This window comes from Strix aluco, chromosome 6, assembly GCF_031877795.1.
Source record: "Strix aluco isolate bStrAlu1 chromosome 6, bStrAlu1.hap1, whole genome shotgun sequence".
NCBI lineage: Eukaryota > Metazoa > Chordata > Aves > Strigiformes > Strigidae > Strix > Strix aluco.
In genome coordinates this window covers 2,861,590-2,877,596 of record NC_133936.1, presented here as the reverse complement: position 1 = coordinate 2,877,596, position 16,007 = coordinate 2,861,590, and the positions used below count along the sequence as shown (strand labels likewise).

Sequence of the window (16,007 nt, the reverse complement as noted above, 5' to 3'; positions counted from 1 at the left end):
CAGGCACATCCCTCGGTTAGGAATGTCTGTCTGTGCTGAACTCGCAGTGAAGATCAGTTCCTAGGAACAACCTGAATATAGGAAACCTTTTAAAAAGCAGCATTCGATGCTTTGGAGGCAAAGCAAACTAAAAGTTACTTGTTTGTTTGCTCCGGTCTCCTCCTGGCATTTTTGGGAAACAACTCAGGTAAATAACCCACACTACACACTTCAAAATAACACCAATGAACCCAAAAGGCTGGTGCAAGAGGAAGACTTGATTTCTATTCAAATCACATCCCAGCTATGCCTGGCCTGCAGCTCAGTACAGTTATGTCCAAAACACACATGTATTAATGAACTAACACACAAAGGCCATTTCCACTACAAGTCAATTACTTTTTTTTTTAATTCAAAGAAAAAAAAATGGTATTTTAATAAATACTGCAGAAACATTAACCAAACATACAAAGTGACTTCAACAATTAAAAAAAAAGTAATGAACGTCCTGTTTTATAACAGTTATAACTTATTTTTTCCACAATATTTAAATACAGAAAGCACTTACCAGCTATTTTGTAATACTGCCCTAAGCGCACTGTTGCATCAGTCAAAAGCTTATTATAGTGGTAAAAATGTCTTTTTGTGGGAAATAATCGGAATGGGTGTTGGTTTTTTTTTTTCTTCTTCTTTTATCAGATGAAACAAAGTGCCGGGAACACACAGAACTGAGTTTTAATTACGGTAACCCCTTTACCTTTGCACAAATTAACGCGAACACAGCTTTAACACTTCAAAAATGAAGCATTACCCTTGGGAAGGAAACGCTTGTCCTCACAAGCGACAGCCACACTGGTCAGAGCTTCCAGAATCCTTCTTTTGAGAGAAGCTATGAAATTAAGTTGGTCAGTAAGCAGTTGCAAACAATTTTAAAGGCTGATTTATTTAATGTAACAATAGTATTCAGTAAGCAAAAAGGAATTTGACTTGACTGGTTCACCGATGTTTCATGATTGTTGTCTGGATACATATATATTAATCTTAAAGACTAAGGGCAGTATCCAGTTTCCACTGGGGACCCCTTAAGGCGTCACAGTTCTTCAGACCCCATTTCTTCACCACGAGCAAACGCAGTCTTGCAGCCAGAGACGGCTGCCCCAAAAACGAGAGCATCGCAAAAGATAACCTGGCTCTGCTGGCTCATTTGCAGATTCTTGGGGTTTTTTTGCAAAGACAATTGCAGCAAACCACATCACAGAACAGCACTTCTCTGTAGCATTTACAGAGGGCTCGATCCTGGGATCCACCCGGCTCTCCAACTCCTAGAAGCAGAGGAGTCTCGGGGCTTCCCCAGCTGGGCAGTAAGGCTTAACGAATTATCATGGTTGTAAAACTAAGGATCATTTGTCATCATAGCTCTTAGCACCTTTCACGTGAACCTACAGCAACATACCCATACAGTACACCAGAACTGGAGATCATTTCCACTCTAAATTACAATCACAAAGAGGAATGGCAAGTCAGAGTCCTGCAACGGGCAGGTAGTTTGCCCCCACACCCCAATTTGATCTGTTTAATTTCTGCAGTGAGAGGGCACCTAGAATACTGGGAAATCTCAGAACGGTTGTCTTCATTACCAACGCGCTCAAACACAGACCGCACTGCTGTCTCGGGAAGGCAAAACTCCAGACTTCTCTCACATACAGTGTTTTCCTCTAAGTGATGCACAGGCCTCGGTACACTCTCCATTTTAACGATGAGCTACTAAAAAATTAGATCATATCCTTTGGAAAACCAACTATAAGGTCACAGGGATAGTTCCTTAATGAGGAGGGCATATTAATAACGTCTTCTTTTAAAAAAACATTAAAGTATTATTTTAATGAAATCAAAGTGGTAGCATCCAGGAGTAGAGCGTTAATAAAAGAAACAAGCACTGTCAATGACATCTCTCTTCTTTGCAGTGTTATTTTCCCATTCACCCTCTCTTTTCTCAGCACATTCAAACATTTTCCCTTTTTTTTTTTTTTTTTTTTTTTTTTTTGGCATTTTCTTCAACGTATCATTTCCTGATGCCACCTCGTTTCAAGCCATTTCTTCTTGCTGCTCAGTTCCTAAGTACAGTCTCACACAACAAGCGAAGTCTCCATTAAAGCACTGGCATAAGCCCTCATTAAATACCATGTGGCTGTGTACTTCATTGAGCCTCCACCCCTCCCGGACGCTCTCTTCCTCCTTCTCCAGGAAATCAAGGTCCTTCACATCACCGTGCAACTCTTTGCTTTGTCCTTTCGCAAGTCCGTTGCCACTGTGGAAAGTTCTGGCCTGCCAGGCATGTGTGAAATTCGCTTTGTGGCCCTCTGCGATTTGTTTCGTTTAACATTTTTATTTGTTTTATTCACACACGCCAAGGTGGCAACATGAAAAATGTCTCTGACGCTGTTTTCTGACTGTAAGGCTGAGCATTCAATATATGTAGCTGCTCCAATCTGTTTGGCCATATTTGCACCCTAAGGGAAAAAAGAACATGCAATCAATACCAAGTTTCTGCAGAAAGCCAAATCAAACCATACAATTACTTTTCAGCACTGTTTCTCATACACAATGTTTTGTGAAAACCAAAGCTAAAACTCCAGCACTACAGCCAGCAGCTAATTTTGCAAAATAAACAGAGCTTTGGTTCCAAGATGCATTAAACAAGTATCCGAGCATTATCTCCTAGGCCAATAAATACAAATTGGAAGAGAGAAGGTAAACTCAGCGACCTGCAAACAACTGCAGAAAGCCAGAAGAGCATTAGCAGGACCTATTTATTTAGCAATTTCACCCTTACACCTTAACTTGCATCCGTGAATCACGTGCTCAACTGGGAAAGGTCTGGACCTGGCAGCTTCCAGATTTAAGCCTGATATTTCCAAAGAGAAAAGGTATTCTGACTGCCTTAAGGGCTAAGCCAGCGTGCTCCTGGCCTGGAGCTGAGCCCGTGTTACATCTCCACCAAGGAGGCAAAGTGCATAGGGAAATGTGCTGTGGGTTTCTGGGTTGGGGATAGTTCGAGCAACTTGTAGCTAGGGAACGGGGAAAAAAAAAGAAAAAAGGACATTAGTGGTTATACCCGCCCTTCTGTTTTGATTTTTAAGTGCATTAAAAGTCAAAGGAGGGAGATTTGTTCCAGCGCACAAAGAAAACAACACGCAACTCCAGCAGATGACAATACCCTGGTATCCTGTTGTGGATTTTGCTACTGGAAGACAATACAGCATTGTGTGAAAAAAATGAGTTGTTTCAATGGAATTTTACTTCTGAGGGATGAATCTTCTTACTAAGTTATGAAATGCAACCACATCCTTGATGTGCCACTCCTCACACATTCAGGGGCCCGAGATACAGGCCCAGGTCAGCCCAATGCCTCCTCTCTGCTCTGGTGCCAGGCTGAAGGCACTTATCTATTTGGAGCCAAGTCTCCAGTACGCACTATTTACACTGCAGTGATGCAGCCATCTTATCAATCTGAAGTGGGAGTGCCTGATAACGGAGTATTCCTTTGTCGGACAAGCCCTCCCCACTGTTAAATATCTCAACTCCTGCTAACCAAGCCTAGCCTATACCTTAGAGCCTCAATGTTTGCTCAGGTGTAGCTGACTGGGAACTGGCTAGCATACTGGAAGCAGGGTGTCACCATCAGCTGCCTTCACCCTCCCAACGCTTCCTTATGAAGTGAAGAGGAATGGGGAAGACCCCACTGAGCTCTCTGATCCCATGTTGACTTAGCAAGGCAAGGGAATTTAAAAATAGGCTGCGTGTCTCAACCCTTGAGGACCCTTCCCTAGAACTAGGGCATGAAAGCATTAGGTTGCTTCATGCCACCGGGGATTTGGCAGCCACAACAGATACAACCATTGCTCAGTCTAAGCTTTTGCTTACATACAGATGAAATTACATGAGTTTTGCTGAAGTATGGGCTTCCCTTAACACGTACAATTTCCCCTTTGGCTGCCAAGTAATAGCTTCTGGCTTAGCCCTTTGCCTTCAGCTGACTCCTGTTCCTAAGGGGTGCAGGCTAAGATGTGACACCACAAGAGATGTGAGTCTTCAACTCCAGGGGACAAATCCACCTCTCAGTAGATTTTTGATTGCTGTCTATGGAAAGGGGTGAGACTTGGTGATTTTACTGAAGTAAAAAAATATATATGCATTTGTGTATGTAATATATGCACTTGTGTACGTAGTAAGTGGCAGACAGTATTTCCTTTTAAGTTTAATACTCAAAGAAAAACAGCACGGAAAATTACAGCTCCGAGGCTGAACAACATGAATATATACACACACAACAGTGGTAGTTTGTAACCAAGATGACATCTTTGATAGCAAGCAGGATTTAAAGACACTTCTGAATTGTTTTACACAAAGGTGAAAAACTGGCATTTAGTTTCATATAAAACTGTCTGAGATGGAGGGATGTTCAGAGTGAAGTGTAGAAAAATGCCACAACCAGCATGAGCCACAGTACAACACTCCATGTTACATTTTAGTCAAGATACTCGGTTTCTGGTATCTTTGCCTTTTCAAATGTAAACATGCTGTAGGAAGCTGCACTATTTGTAATCACGTATTAGGAGCTGTTGGTTTGGAAAACCTGAGGTTGTGGATAAAACATCAAAAACTGTTTGACAGCGTAGGATACACGCACTGAAGTTACTTTTGGAGGTAGTGTTCTCACTCTTACACCCCACAGGGTGTATCTCAAACCACCGCTGTGATTCAGCTGCAATGCATGAGACATGTGTGAGTAATAAGGGGAAGTTTACCTTACAGCCCAGTTTTCCCATTCTCTACCTCCTGCTCTCCCACAGCCCAATTCCTCTCCCTTTCACCTCGGTTTCTCTATCCCAGGATGCCTGGCTCCAAACTTCACTTCCCCAACAGCAGAGAACTGCTGCCAAGAATTAAGATGCTTTCTGGACTTGCTGCCACCTTCAGAGGGAGCTACAAGGTGTTTTCACAGATGTTTTCAGGAAATAGGATTTTTAACAGATCACACTATACGCAATGCTTGTCGTGACGCTGAAGTCAAACATAGGAGATTCAAATCTTAAGTTTGAAAAAATTTGACCAATTGATCAGTAAATAAACAGGATATGTCACACCTCACCTCTGCAGGCCCCAAAAAGCAGTAAGTTTCTTTTCAATTCACTTAAAAGGCTCTTTGCAATCAGTAAGGCTACAACCTTATGATGCTTAAAGCACACGTGGTGGGGGTGCAAGATTTTCTGCTGCATCCACTCTGGGGGTAGGCTTTGCTTTTACTCCTAAGTTTTCAAATTCACCTGACTTCTAGGATGCTCTCGTGTCAACACGGAGAGAAGCTGTTCATAAAGATGGCTACAGCGACAGAAAAGAGTCTCATCTCCCACCCTTAAGTGCAAGGAAGGACGTGGCACATACCTGATCGTAGGACACGGGTGTCTGCCTGTGATTGGAAAGTTCCACTAGTGTGCTTACATCTGTGCGCAAATCCGATTTGCAACCAACCAAAAGCATTTTGGTGTTTGGACAAAACTCCTGGATTTCACCCTTCCACTGTAAAAATTTTAGGTTGTTATTAAACTTGAGTAAATGTTTAAATCCAAAGCAGCAACAGATACAAGATGAAGTTTAATAAGTCATGACATTTCGTGTGGAAATACTCTTATGTAACAGTCACATCTACCTTCAAGCTAATTTCTAAAGGCATTAGTTCCAGCAGAAGCTGGTCAAGGATGAAATATCTTACAATCTCATACACTCATTAATTCCACCGACTTACTAATCAAGAGGGAATGAACTGAGACTGTTTACCTACATGAGTAAAGGTTTGCAGAGCTGTCGCTCCTCACAAGCGGAAAGCACCCAGCTATAGCCATCTGCAGACAGGAACCAGTGAAACCTGGGGGCACCACACTCCCTGGTTCCCCAAGACAGAGCTATCCAGGCAGGTCTCAAATGGCCACAAAATCAGCGTTGCTTTCTACTAGCTCATAGCTGTGTCCTCATGCCTAAAAACTACACAAATCTGTCAAGGGTTCAGCTACTGTGAACCAGCAAGAAGCCCTTCAAACACAACTGGTGATATATTCCTTGAGTTTCTTCCCCCTCTACATGGTTATTTTGAGAACACAAGAAAGCCAAAAATTTTACAGCATAACACAATCCCTAAAACTTAAGGGTATCACTTGGGTTTAAAGCATATTAAGAAAAATCTCATACAGCATTAAGCAACAGTATAGTAACCAACATTATCAGGGACAAAAAGACAGTTCTAAATGCTTGCTGGCACAGTTAGCAGCTGAGAGAAGAGCCTTAAATATTTTCTGTAGACTATTCAGAGCATTCTATGCCACTTTATTCCCAGTGACACAGGAATCACTGGCCCCAGCTCCAGAAAAGGAACTTCAGGTCATTAAGCCTTAAAGACAACACTTGCAAAGTTGAGTCATGCCCAGTGACCAAGGAGAGGACGAGGATCACCTTGCAAACACAGAGCTTGATTATCTAAATTCAATGTTTTAACTCAGGGGAAGTCTGGCACTGAATCTCAGATCACTGAGCTTGTGAAAAACACTGAAGTTTGGTGCAGGATTGCATTTTTCTGCCACTGCTAGGCGTTCTGCTGGCTTCCAGAGGCATTTGTCACTGGCTCCTTCTAACTTCAGGCTGAGAAGTTATGTAAAGCCATGGCAAAAGTCCAAACACTTGGCAGGCACGTTTTAACCGTCTTTGCAACATGGCAAAGTTTCTCAATCCTGTCTGTTATATGAATATAATGTGAGAGACAATTTCTTGCTGCACCCAGCCCAGCACCTCACACCACCCTAAACAATTCACTGCTGTCTAAGGGCTGAGGAATGAGAATTTGCTTCACCCCTGAGCATCCATTAGGGAGGTTTTGTTTTCAATTAACATTCATCCCTTTCAAACAAAGGATCTTGAATTCTAGCAGTGCAGAGCCCAGTCCTGTCATCTCTCCGTTAAAAGAAACACACTGAAGTTTCCCATGTAGGAAACAGCACCACTCTTCAGAGATTTAAAGACAAGCTACTCAAACAGATCCGCACTCAAATGTTTCTCCAACACTTGCCTTTTTTAGCACACTGTCAAGAGTTTCTGGCCGACTGATGTCAAAGCAAATCAGGACAGCATCAGAATCTGGATAGGAGAGCGGGCGGACGTTGTCATAATAAGGAGACCCTGTAGGGAAACAAATAACATTTTTATTAGTTTGTATTTTTCACTTTCTGCAGTCATTCAAGCTTATTCAGAAAGTTTAGAAAGGTTTTCAGTGAAGCTCTTTAATAGCACCCAGCTACCATCTTTTCTTCAGTAGCACTGTATTCCCAAAACACTTGTTGCAGTTGCTCGTTTCCCCACTTTCCTTTTGTTTGTCACCTACAAAAGCAACAGCTTCCCCAAGTAATTAAGCGCGATGGCACCCCAGCGATCCATCTCCCACCAAAAGCTTGTGATGCCCCCAACAACAAGGGAAGAGAAATCGGGTCAGCCCAAGTTTAAGTCCCAGCATTAACCTGCAGGAAACTGACTTTGAGAACAAATCCTTAACCTCCAAAGGGCTTCTTCAAAGCACATCTGTCACAGTTCTGCTTTCATGGAAGAAACTCAGAAGTTTTGAAATAAATCAGTTTGGATTCTTCTAATATTTCATTTAAAACAAATAGTTCCGAGTGCAAAAAGTATCTTTAGTTGTCATGGATATCGGCAATTTTTAGAAGAAACTCTTGCTTCAAATTAAAGCATTTGTTGCAGTCCTCCAGCAGGAAAGAATCCCAGTCCTGTAGGCAGGCACGCGAGTTATCTGTCACAAAAAGCCTCACCAATCTGTAAACCAATATATGCTTGCAATAAATGTTTATGTTTAGCCCATAAAACAAATTTTTATGAGATCAAAGCTAACCTAGTAATCTGATGGAATATAAACAGGTCCAATATTGCACTTTGTGCACGTTTTACTTCCAGAGCTGTTAAGGGATACGCCGGGTTTCTTTAAGAATTGTCATGATGTGCAGAGTGAAATACATTTCCAGAGTCAGAAATCTCATTTTTATCATCTGGCGAATCTGGGAACAGGTTTGGGGAAGAAAATCTTCCTGTTTTCTAGGAAGTTCCAGTCACTCAGCTACAGTTCAGTTTGGCCTTAACTCTGCTGAAGCTTCACTTACTGAGGGGAATGCATTTCTGATTTAGAAGCATACTTAAACAGTTAAGTGGTCCAGCAGGATAGCGCTTGGGCTTTTAAAATGCATGCCTGCAACTTAAAATTTGCTTTCTTAGTCATACATTCTTGTTTCTGTATTTTTCTCTCATGAACCCAAAATACAGCATAGAACACACTCATCAGGAACGCAGCTTTGAAGAGTTTTGGGGTTATCAGCTAATTATATCACCAATTGTCCAACTATCTAGAACTAATTGGCTGTAAGGTCTCAGAGGCTGAGCAGACTATTAACTGGATTAGAGAAATTCCTCAAGTTTTTAACTGACAGACAGCTCATGCTGTTGCACAAAGCAGAGCGGGGAATGGTGTGAACGTATCACAGATGACTTCAGTTGGACAGCTTATACTGGAAGGAAGGAGTCAAGAATTCCAGGAATGTTGTTTTTGAAAGGAAGGGTAACACATGGGGAATGAAGCATTACCAAACTAGGTAGCAGAAGGTAATTTGTTGAACAAGACTATTTTATTCAAACGCTCATCTTCCTAAATGATGTCAATCTAACAAAGAGGCAGCTGTCAAAAACTGCTCTTCAAAAAACAGTTAGCTGTCTTCAGTGGTAAATGACATGTTAGGAGGAAATCTAAGCAAGCTGAGCTGACCGGTAGTTAACTATTCATTCGAGCTCAGCTCTGCCTGCAGTGACTACCAATAAGCATTTTCTGCTACTAATTACCCCCCAGCTATCTCCAGCACTGCTATTACAGCAGCCCAGGGCCAAGTTATTTCTCCTGGAGCCCCAGGGCCAAGTTATTTGCCCTGGACAGACGAATTGCAGAGCAGCGTGCCATTAACTAGCCACCTGCACTGCTCTGAAACATTCAACTGGCCAAAGCCCAGCTGCCAGCTTGCATGCTGATGAGAGCCACTGCCTGGCTAGCAAACCTCCCTGCCGAGCGCCAGCAAGTAAGGGCAGGATTGAAGATCATTAATGCTCGGCCAAATGGTTGCTGGCTAGAAAAGAGTCTCAAAAAAAGCCTCACCCAGAAACTAATTCCTTAGACACATACCTATCTTCTCACTCACCAGTCTTCGGGGATACAACATACCATATATGTCCATCAGCATGTATTTATGTATACATAGAGTCACCACCTCCAGCCCCGAGACTCCTTTCTACTGTGTCAGCTGTAGCTGTGTTTGTTTGGAGGGTTTTTCTTTTTAGGTTTTCCTTCTGTTCCTCTCATATTAAAGATGCTGAGCTAGAATAAGTGCACTTTTGCAGGCAGCCCTTCTGCTCAGAGGCAAGCTAGGAGGAATATTTGACACCTCCTTTTCTTCGGGGTTGTGTGTGGCAGAACAAATGGGAACCATTTAAACTACTCGGGCTGCAGTATCAACAAAGGAAATTTCCTGGTCTCATTCACCAGCAATAACTGAACCTTTCTTACTGCGCAAATAAAGAGGGGCTACGGCCCTCGCTGTGCGAGCCTATTCAATCTGGCATTTCATCCTTTCGCCCAGAGAAACCCTCAGAAGCCAGGAATCTCAGGAATGAGGCTCAAGTCTGAACAGACAACTCGAGCACAGCCCAGTAAGGCTGCTCACTCTTTTTTTTCAAGTTAAGGCTGCAGATTTGAAGCCATGCCAACCCTAGAAAACAGAAGGAGAATGCAGAGCTACAGCTATGATGATTGTGGAAAAAAAATAAGCCTATTCGTGTTTGTGATTCTGTTCCTACAAAATAAAACATTTTTGTCAAGGACAACATGGATCATTTTACAGTTTTATCAAGGAATTGCTGATAATGCTGTACTTCCTTTGTGGTGGAAGTATATTCCAGCTGCAATCCCCCTTTTTTAATCTGCTTGGCAGTTTAAACCATTTAAGCCAAAATGACTTAAACATTAAGAATGATCTACTTTTGAAAACTTACGTTTCGTGCGAGTACAACAAATTCAGCTTTTGAACTGAAATAAAAACCCCTCCCTCGCAATATGGTTGGCTTTGGTCTACAGAAGATATCAAGCTTAGGCTTAAATGTTGCTATCTTAATGACTAACAGAATTATGTCATTGAAAGTTAAAGCCTACTTATTTTTTTGATGTCTTAGTACTAGCCTAAGATGCTAGATCTTGGAGAGGTGATGCCCTATCTGTCTGCAACACCCAAAGCCACCACCAGTCCCAACCAGGAGGTCCAGCCCCACGACCCACCCCGGCAGCTCCTGCTCACCGCGCTGCTCAGCCTCTGCTCGCCTGCGGGCCCCGAGGGAAGCAGAGCTCAGTAACAGGCAAGACTTTACTATTTACACACCACCAAGCAGCCATCAGGCATTAGTCTTTGTAGCCTTTTGGACTCCAGTCAACTGAAAGAACAACAGATGAACAGCAGCATTTTCACTCCCAAACCCTTGGGCTCACTAATTATCAGCTACATAGAAAACACATCAAATACTGCAGTGGCCGCACTAAGTAGCTGATTCACCACCGATGGCTTTCCTCCTTCCAAATCCACCTTGGCTGTTGTTTTGGAGAAAATGCAGGTGATTTTGAGTCCCAAGTATCATAGAACATGTCATCTCCAAGCACACGAATATCACAATATCCAAAGCATTTTGAGGGTTTACATTTCTGCACCTCAAACAGAAAACAGGACTTTGGTAGGTCACTTGGCACTCCCAGTTATCAATTCTAATTATTTCCTCTTTAAAGGGGGGGAAAAAAAAAAACCTATAAAGACCAGTTACTGTTACTCTGCCATTAAAGTAAAAAAAAAAAAAAAATCACATGGCTCAATACAGCCAACTTGCAAGTGAACTGGAAAGCAAAGACAGAAATTTGACATTTCCTTTACAGCGCTTACTGCCAGAGATCTTGGGGAAATAGTGACTTTAATCCCTCTATGTTTCAGTTGTCTTCAGAAAGATTTCAGCACAAAACTTTATAATTACGATTATGTTTCTATATGGACACTCAATACATTGTACACATTCAAATCACAGTAAAGCTAACTCGATTTAAAGCTCTAAGGCCCGTCTGGATTTAATTACATGCTAATCCCCAGTAGTGCTTAAGTATTTCTGGCCCTGTTGAGAATTATTTTATTGGAGTATCCAGTACAGTTTCCACAGTTCAACCAATAAAAAAACCCTAAAATAAGTTTTAGGGAGACACAGGTATGTATACCTAACTAATGGTATGTGACTTCTATGCCACAGCTGCTGTTGTACTAGCAAGAAATACAAACATGAAAGTAATTATTTTTAATGGAAGATGACAAAAACTCGGTAAATGCACATTAGACTGCACCTGTGGCAGACAAAAGATGTCTAATACAAGTCTTCACGGTGCCCAGGAGACTGCAAGATGAAGCTTTAACCTGAAGAAACTCCTAATACTCTCCCCAGCAAAATATGCTCCCAAACAGCTCAGGACTGCCATGCTACGTTACCACAGAGTGGAATAATTTATGGTGTAGTTAAGATTGCAACCAGACATTCCTGCTTTGAAAGAAGGGTTGGTAGTCCAAAAACCAATTGAAATTCAAGTTGGCAAGTGCTTTCCTTAATGCTGTGGCTAATTTAAATCCGTATAATGACTTGCAGAACTAGACAGTACCAGAAAATATTTGAATAATGAATCTTCCCATTCCACTCTTACTTGTAAGAGTGTTTTGTCCCATATTTCTGTGGGCATATCGTGTTTTGTCCCATATTTCTATGGGCATACCCAAGATACAGCAAAAACTTCCCAATAAATTTACAGCTAGCTTTAAAATGTTCTATCAGTTGCGTGACTCTACATTTTGTACTTAAGACTCCTCTAGTAAAAAGCACATTATTATTATATAAAGGATTGTAAACCAAAACCATGACAGCAGGGCCTGTTCTCACCCTAACACAAGACTATTTTAACCAATGCCTACGGCTTTTCTCATTTTCTCAGCGAGCAAAAAAAATGCTCAAAAGTGGCAGTACCTTCCTTCCAAAGGATTCAATGCAAAAAATGACATCTACTTTAGCTCAAGTTAGGGATTAATTTGCAGGGCAGCCTGTTGCATGCTCCCAGTTAGAAAATAAGTTAAAGAGGGTTAAAGATGGATATTAAATACTGACCAAGTTAGCTTGGAAGTATCTGCAGTATATTGCAACAAACTCAGCTACCAGTGTCCTTCCCCACTCCCCCCAGAGATACTGAAGCACCTCAAATGACTGAAGACATTACCTTCCCCGTGTTGCAATGGACATTATCTTCATTAGTATTTGGCAGTTAGTCATATTTTTATGTTAACTACATCTAGTCCTGCTTTAAAAATGTCATTAAGACATTTATTCTAATTCAACAGAGGACTAGGACAAAGACTTGTAAAAAATAAATTACCAAGAATTTAAGATAATGCTAAAACACTATCTTATCTTCGGATGTCTCTTATCTGGCGATGTGATTTTGCACTGGGTTAGTTAATGGGTTTCTTCTAGTCGGTGCTTCTTACAGTCAGTGAGAAGGGCTGTGTTTACAGAGACAGTTCTTTCTCTGCAGAGTCCCACAACCAGAAGATCCACTAATACTTTATGCTACTTCCTAAGACGAAACATTGGATCTTTCAGTTCCAGATTGCAGACAAATTACCCACTTGATCTTAAGCTTCTGACTCATTCAAATTTTCTATCAGTTCCAGGACAGGCCTGAAAGAATGACACGCACATGCAAAGGCTGGCAGGTGTTTCTTCCACTGCTTTTGTCTTTTGAAGTGCTACAGAATATTTATTTCATTACATGGGTGTCTCTGGCCTTTTACATACAAATTCCGAACCTTCCCATGTCAAGTAACTTAACTTGCAAGGGTGGTGTATTTTAGCAGCTAAAGATAAAATTTTCCAAAATAACTATTAATTTTTAATAAGCCCTTACTCCAGAGAGTTTCTTAGAGCCAGCTTAGTAATCAGGATGTAAGCTCAAACCAGACACACTCTAGAAGTCTGCAAGTCTTACTTGGCATAAGATGAAGAAAAATCAGTTCAGAGCTACGCTGATACCGGTTGTGGGCACAGAGACTGCCTTTTCCCAGTAATCGTGTTGCAAGAATTTGGAATCATTTCCTCAACAGCAAGAGGAAAGCCAACTCGCCGCCTAAACTCCTTTTTTTAAAAAAAAGGGATTAACATTTTAGTTCCTGGTAAAAGGACTGCTTTCATATTTAGAAGGAACTGCTGGGTTCCAATTCAACATTAACAAGCTATCTACACAACCTGCCTAAAGAAGAAAGGGCATACATACTCTGTCCAGTTCCTTCAGCTTTTTTCCCCAATCCCTTCTGCTGAATAACATAGATTCAGGCTCGCGTTAATGGTTCACGGTGTCATTCACCCCTGACCACCTCTCCCAGCGCGCTCAGATACCGAGCGGCAGAGACTCGCACTCCTCTCCAGCGCTGAAGGTGGCAAGTTCAGGGGTGTCTCCTCCCCACCCTGGCAGTAACCTTAGTCCAATTACCAATGACAGCAGGATCTAGAGGAGTTCCTGGCCTAACACGAGATCTAAGACAGCCAAGAACCTCAGCCTTTTGAGGGTTTCTGACATGGCCACTGAAGGTACAACTGCAAGACTAAGGAGGACCTTAACCACTGATCTTGGTATGTAAGAAAGGACGGTTTCCTCTTCATCCTCAGAGGGCCAGAGGTGCCGACCTCACTAGTCTTTACCGGCTTTAAAGACTCAAACACAGGAAAAAAAGTGCTGCATTTTGTAAAAAACCAAAGAGGCATTAAGGAGGCCACAAGGAACTCAAATGTGAGCTGATGTAATTTACTATATACACATATATAAACACCTCTTTGCTCTCTGACTAGGTAAAGCAGGGTTTCACAGCAGCGGAGGGGTAAAAGTGCCCCTGGAGCTCCTCAGATAAGCTCCTTCCAGCCAGGCAGGTGAGAACACATACCCCTGCCCTGCCTGCCTTCCCCTGCAATGCTGACAAATCGCTTAATGGAGGTTTGTCCACACCCTTCCCCCCCCCCCCCCCAGTCAAATATACCGCTAAAGTATGCCGCAGTTTAAAAAAAACCCCAAACAACTAAAACCCAGAAGCAGCCGCCCGTCTCGCCCAGCTGCCGCTCGCATCTAGGGACGGGCACTCCCGCCACGACGCGGCGGTGAGGGGCTGCAGGGGCGGCCTCCTGCTTCCCCCCCTACCCCCGGCTCCCCCGACCGACGGAGGCTGCCGCTCCTCACGGATTTACCGACACCTCCCCCTCCTCGCCCCCCGACCGCCGGGGAGGGGAGCGCTCACCCGAGGTGTCCCAGAGGCTGAGCTCGATGCGCTGCGTGTCGATCTCGAAGCTGGCCGTGTAGTTCTCGAAGACGGTGGGGACGTAGCTCTGCCGGGAGACAGCGCACAGTCAGCCCGCGCCCACCACCGCCCCGGCCCCCTCAGCCCCCCCCGGCCCCCCTCAGCCCCCCCGGCGCACCTCGGGGAAGCAGTCCTTGGCGAAAACGTGGAGCAGCGCGGTCTTCCCGCACTGGCTGTCCCCCACCACCACGATCTTGCACTTCACGTTCTGGTTGGGATCCATCACCGCCTTGCTCGATAACTTCTGGCTCGCTCTTCTTTCCTTCATTGATCTCGGCTTAGTCCTTCGGCCGGCAACAAAAATTTAAAAAAAAAAAAAACCAAACCACACAACACACCCGGTTCCCCTCAAAAAAAGATAGAAATAATTTAAAAAAAAAAAAAAAAAGAAAAAGAAAAGCGGGTGGAAGTGGCAGCGCCGCGGGACGCGCCGCCGTCCCCGCTCCGCCCGCCCGCCGGTCCCGCGCAGACTGCTTTGTCCCCCCACCGCCCGCCCCTATTTATAGCCTCGCATCCGCCAATCACCGCCCGCCGCCGGCGCGGGGCCCGCCCCCTCGCCGCGCGCGGCCGCCCGGCCCGCCGGAGCAGCGCGCCCCCTAGGGGAGCCGCGCGGCGCCGCAGCCCCGGGCGGCCGCGGTGGGGTCGGGGAAGCGGCGAGGCGGGAGGGGGGGGTGTCCCGGTGTCGCCCCCTGCGGGGAGCCCCGTCTCCGCCCGGCCGCGCCCCCCTGGCCCTCCCGCCTCCACCGGGCCCGGGCCCATCCGCTGAGGGCTGGGGTAAGCCTGTGCCGGCGGCAGAGCGCTGTCATCCTGTCAGGGAGAGGCCTGGTGTGGGGCCAGTGCCCTCAGTACATGGAATAAAGGCTCGTTTTTTGTGGTGTTTTGTTTAATTTTATACAGGTAGCTTATATATCTCAATGCTACAGAAGGGAACCTGCGGCATGAGGGACTTTGTGGCTTCCTGAGGGGCGGCGAGGCGTGCCGGGTCCCTCAGGGAGGTGTCGTGCCCCCTCCAGTGCCGCAGGCCTGCCTCAGCCTCGGCTGACACTGACTGTGGGCAGCGGGGTTTTTCACTCAAAACATGGTCACAGGGATCTCAGAAAAACATCCCCACCGTTATGTGCTCCTTTTATTATTTTTTTAAAGCTTCCTGGACACGAAGCAAAACCGGCCAACAGCTTACGCTCACCAGAGGGCTGAACGCTGCTCTGACTGAAACGGCAATTCTGTCACAGCGCGGGGTAAATCTTTCCCGAACAAGGGACGGTTTGTGAGTGGTTCGTAGCACGCTTCTCCCTCAAGTGCTCCTCTCCTCTCCCGTCTGGCTCTGCGTGGCAGGCAGATGCCCTCAGAAAGGGGCTGCCAGCAGGCAGGGGCTGGAGCAGAGCCTGCTTCCCCTCCTTGCTCAGGCATCGCGCATCAGCTTCGCCTAGTGCAGCTGAAGACGGGGGTGGCCTTCGTGAAGGTGGGGTC

At 44.5% G+C, this 16,007-nt stretch overlaps 1 protein-coding gene across 1 annotated transcript; it reads right to left on the bottom strand.

Moving 5' to 3' along the window:
* Positions 1 to 357: 357 nt before the first annotated feature.
* On the bottom strand, positions 358 to 15,083 carry RND3 (Rho family GTPase 3). The gene is made up of 5 exons (XM_074828490.1): positions 14,656 to 15,083; positions 14,478 to 14,565; positions 7,097 to 7,206; positions 5,425 to 5,559; positions 358 to 2,489 (listed from the first exon to the last, which is right to left on the bottom strand). Exons 1-5 carry the CDS (start codon positions 14,803 to 14,805, stop codon positions 2,238 to 2,240), a joined length of 735 nt encoding a protein of 244 aa, XP_074684591.1. The 5' UTR covers positions 14,806 to 15,083; the 3' UTR covers positions 358 to 2,237.
* Between the last annotated feature and the right edge of the window lie 924 nt (positions 15,084 to 16,007).

Excerpts from the sequence above, each read along its gene's own strand:
- RND3 (XM_074828490.1), bottom strand. The coding sequence starts at position 14,805 with ATGAAGGAAAGAAGAGCGAGCCAGAAGTTATCGAGCAAGGCGGTGATG. Across the intron at positions 14,566-14,655 it reads CCAAGGACTGCTTCCCCGAG|AGCTACGTCCCCACCGTCTT; the intron begins GTGCGCCGGGGG and ends GTCTCCCGGCAG. Across the intron at positions 7,207-14,477 it reads CAGCCTCTGGGACACCTCGG|GGTCTCCTTATTATGACAAC; the intron begins GTGAGCGCTCCC and ends GTTTCCCTACAG.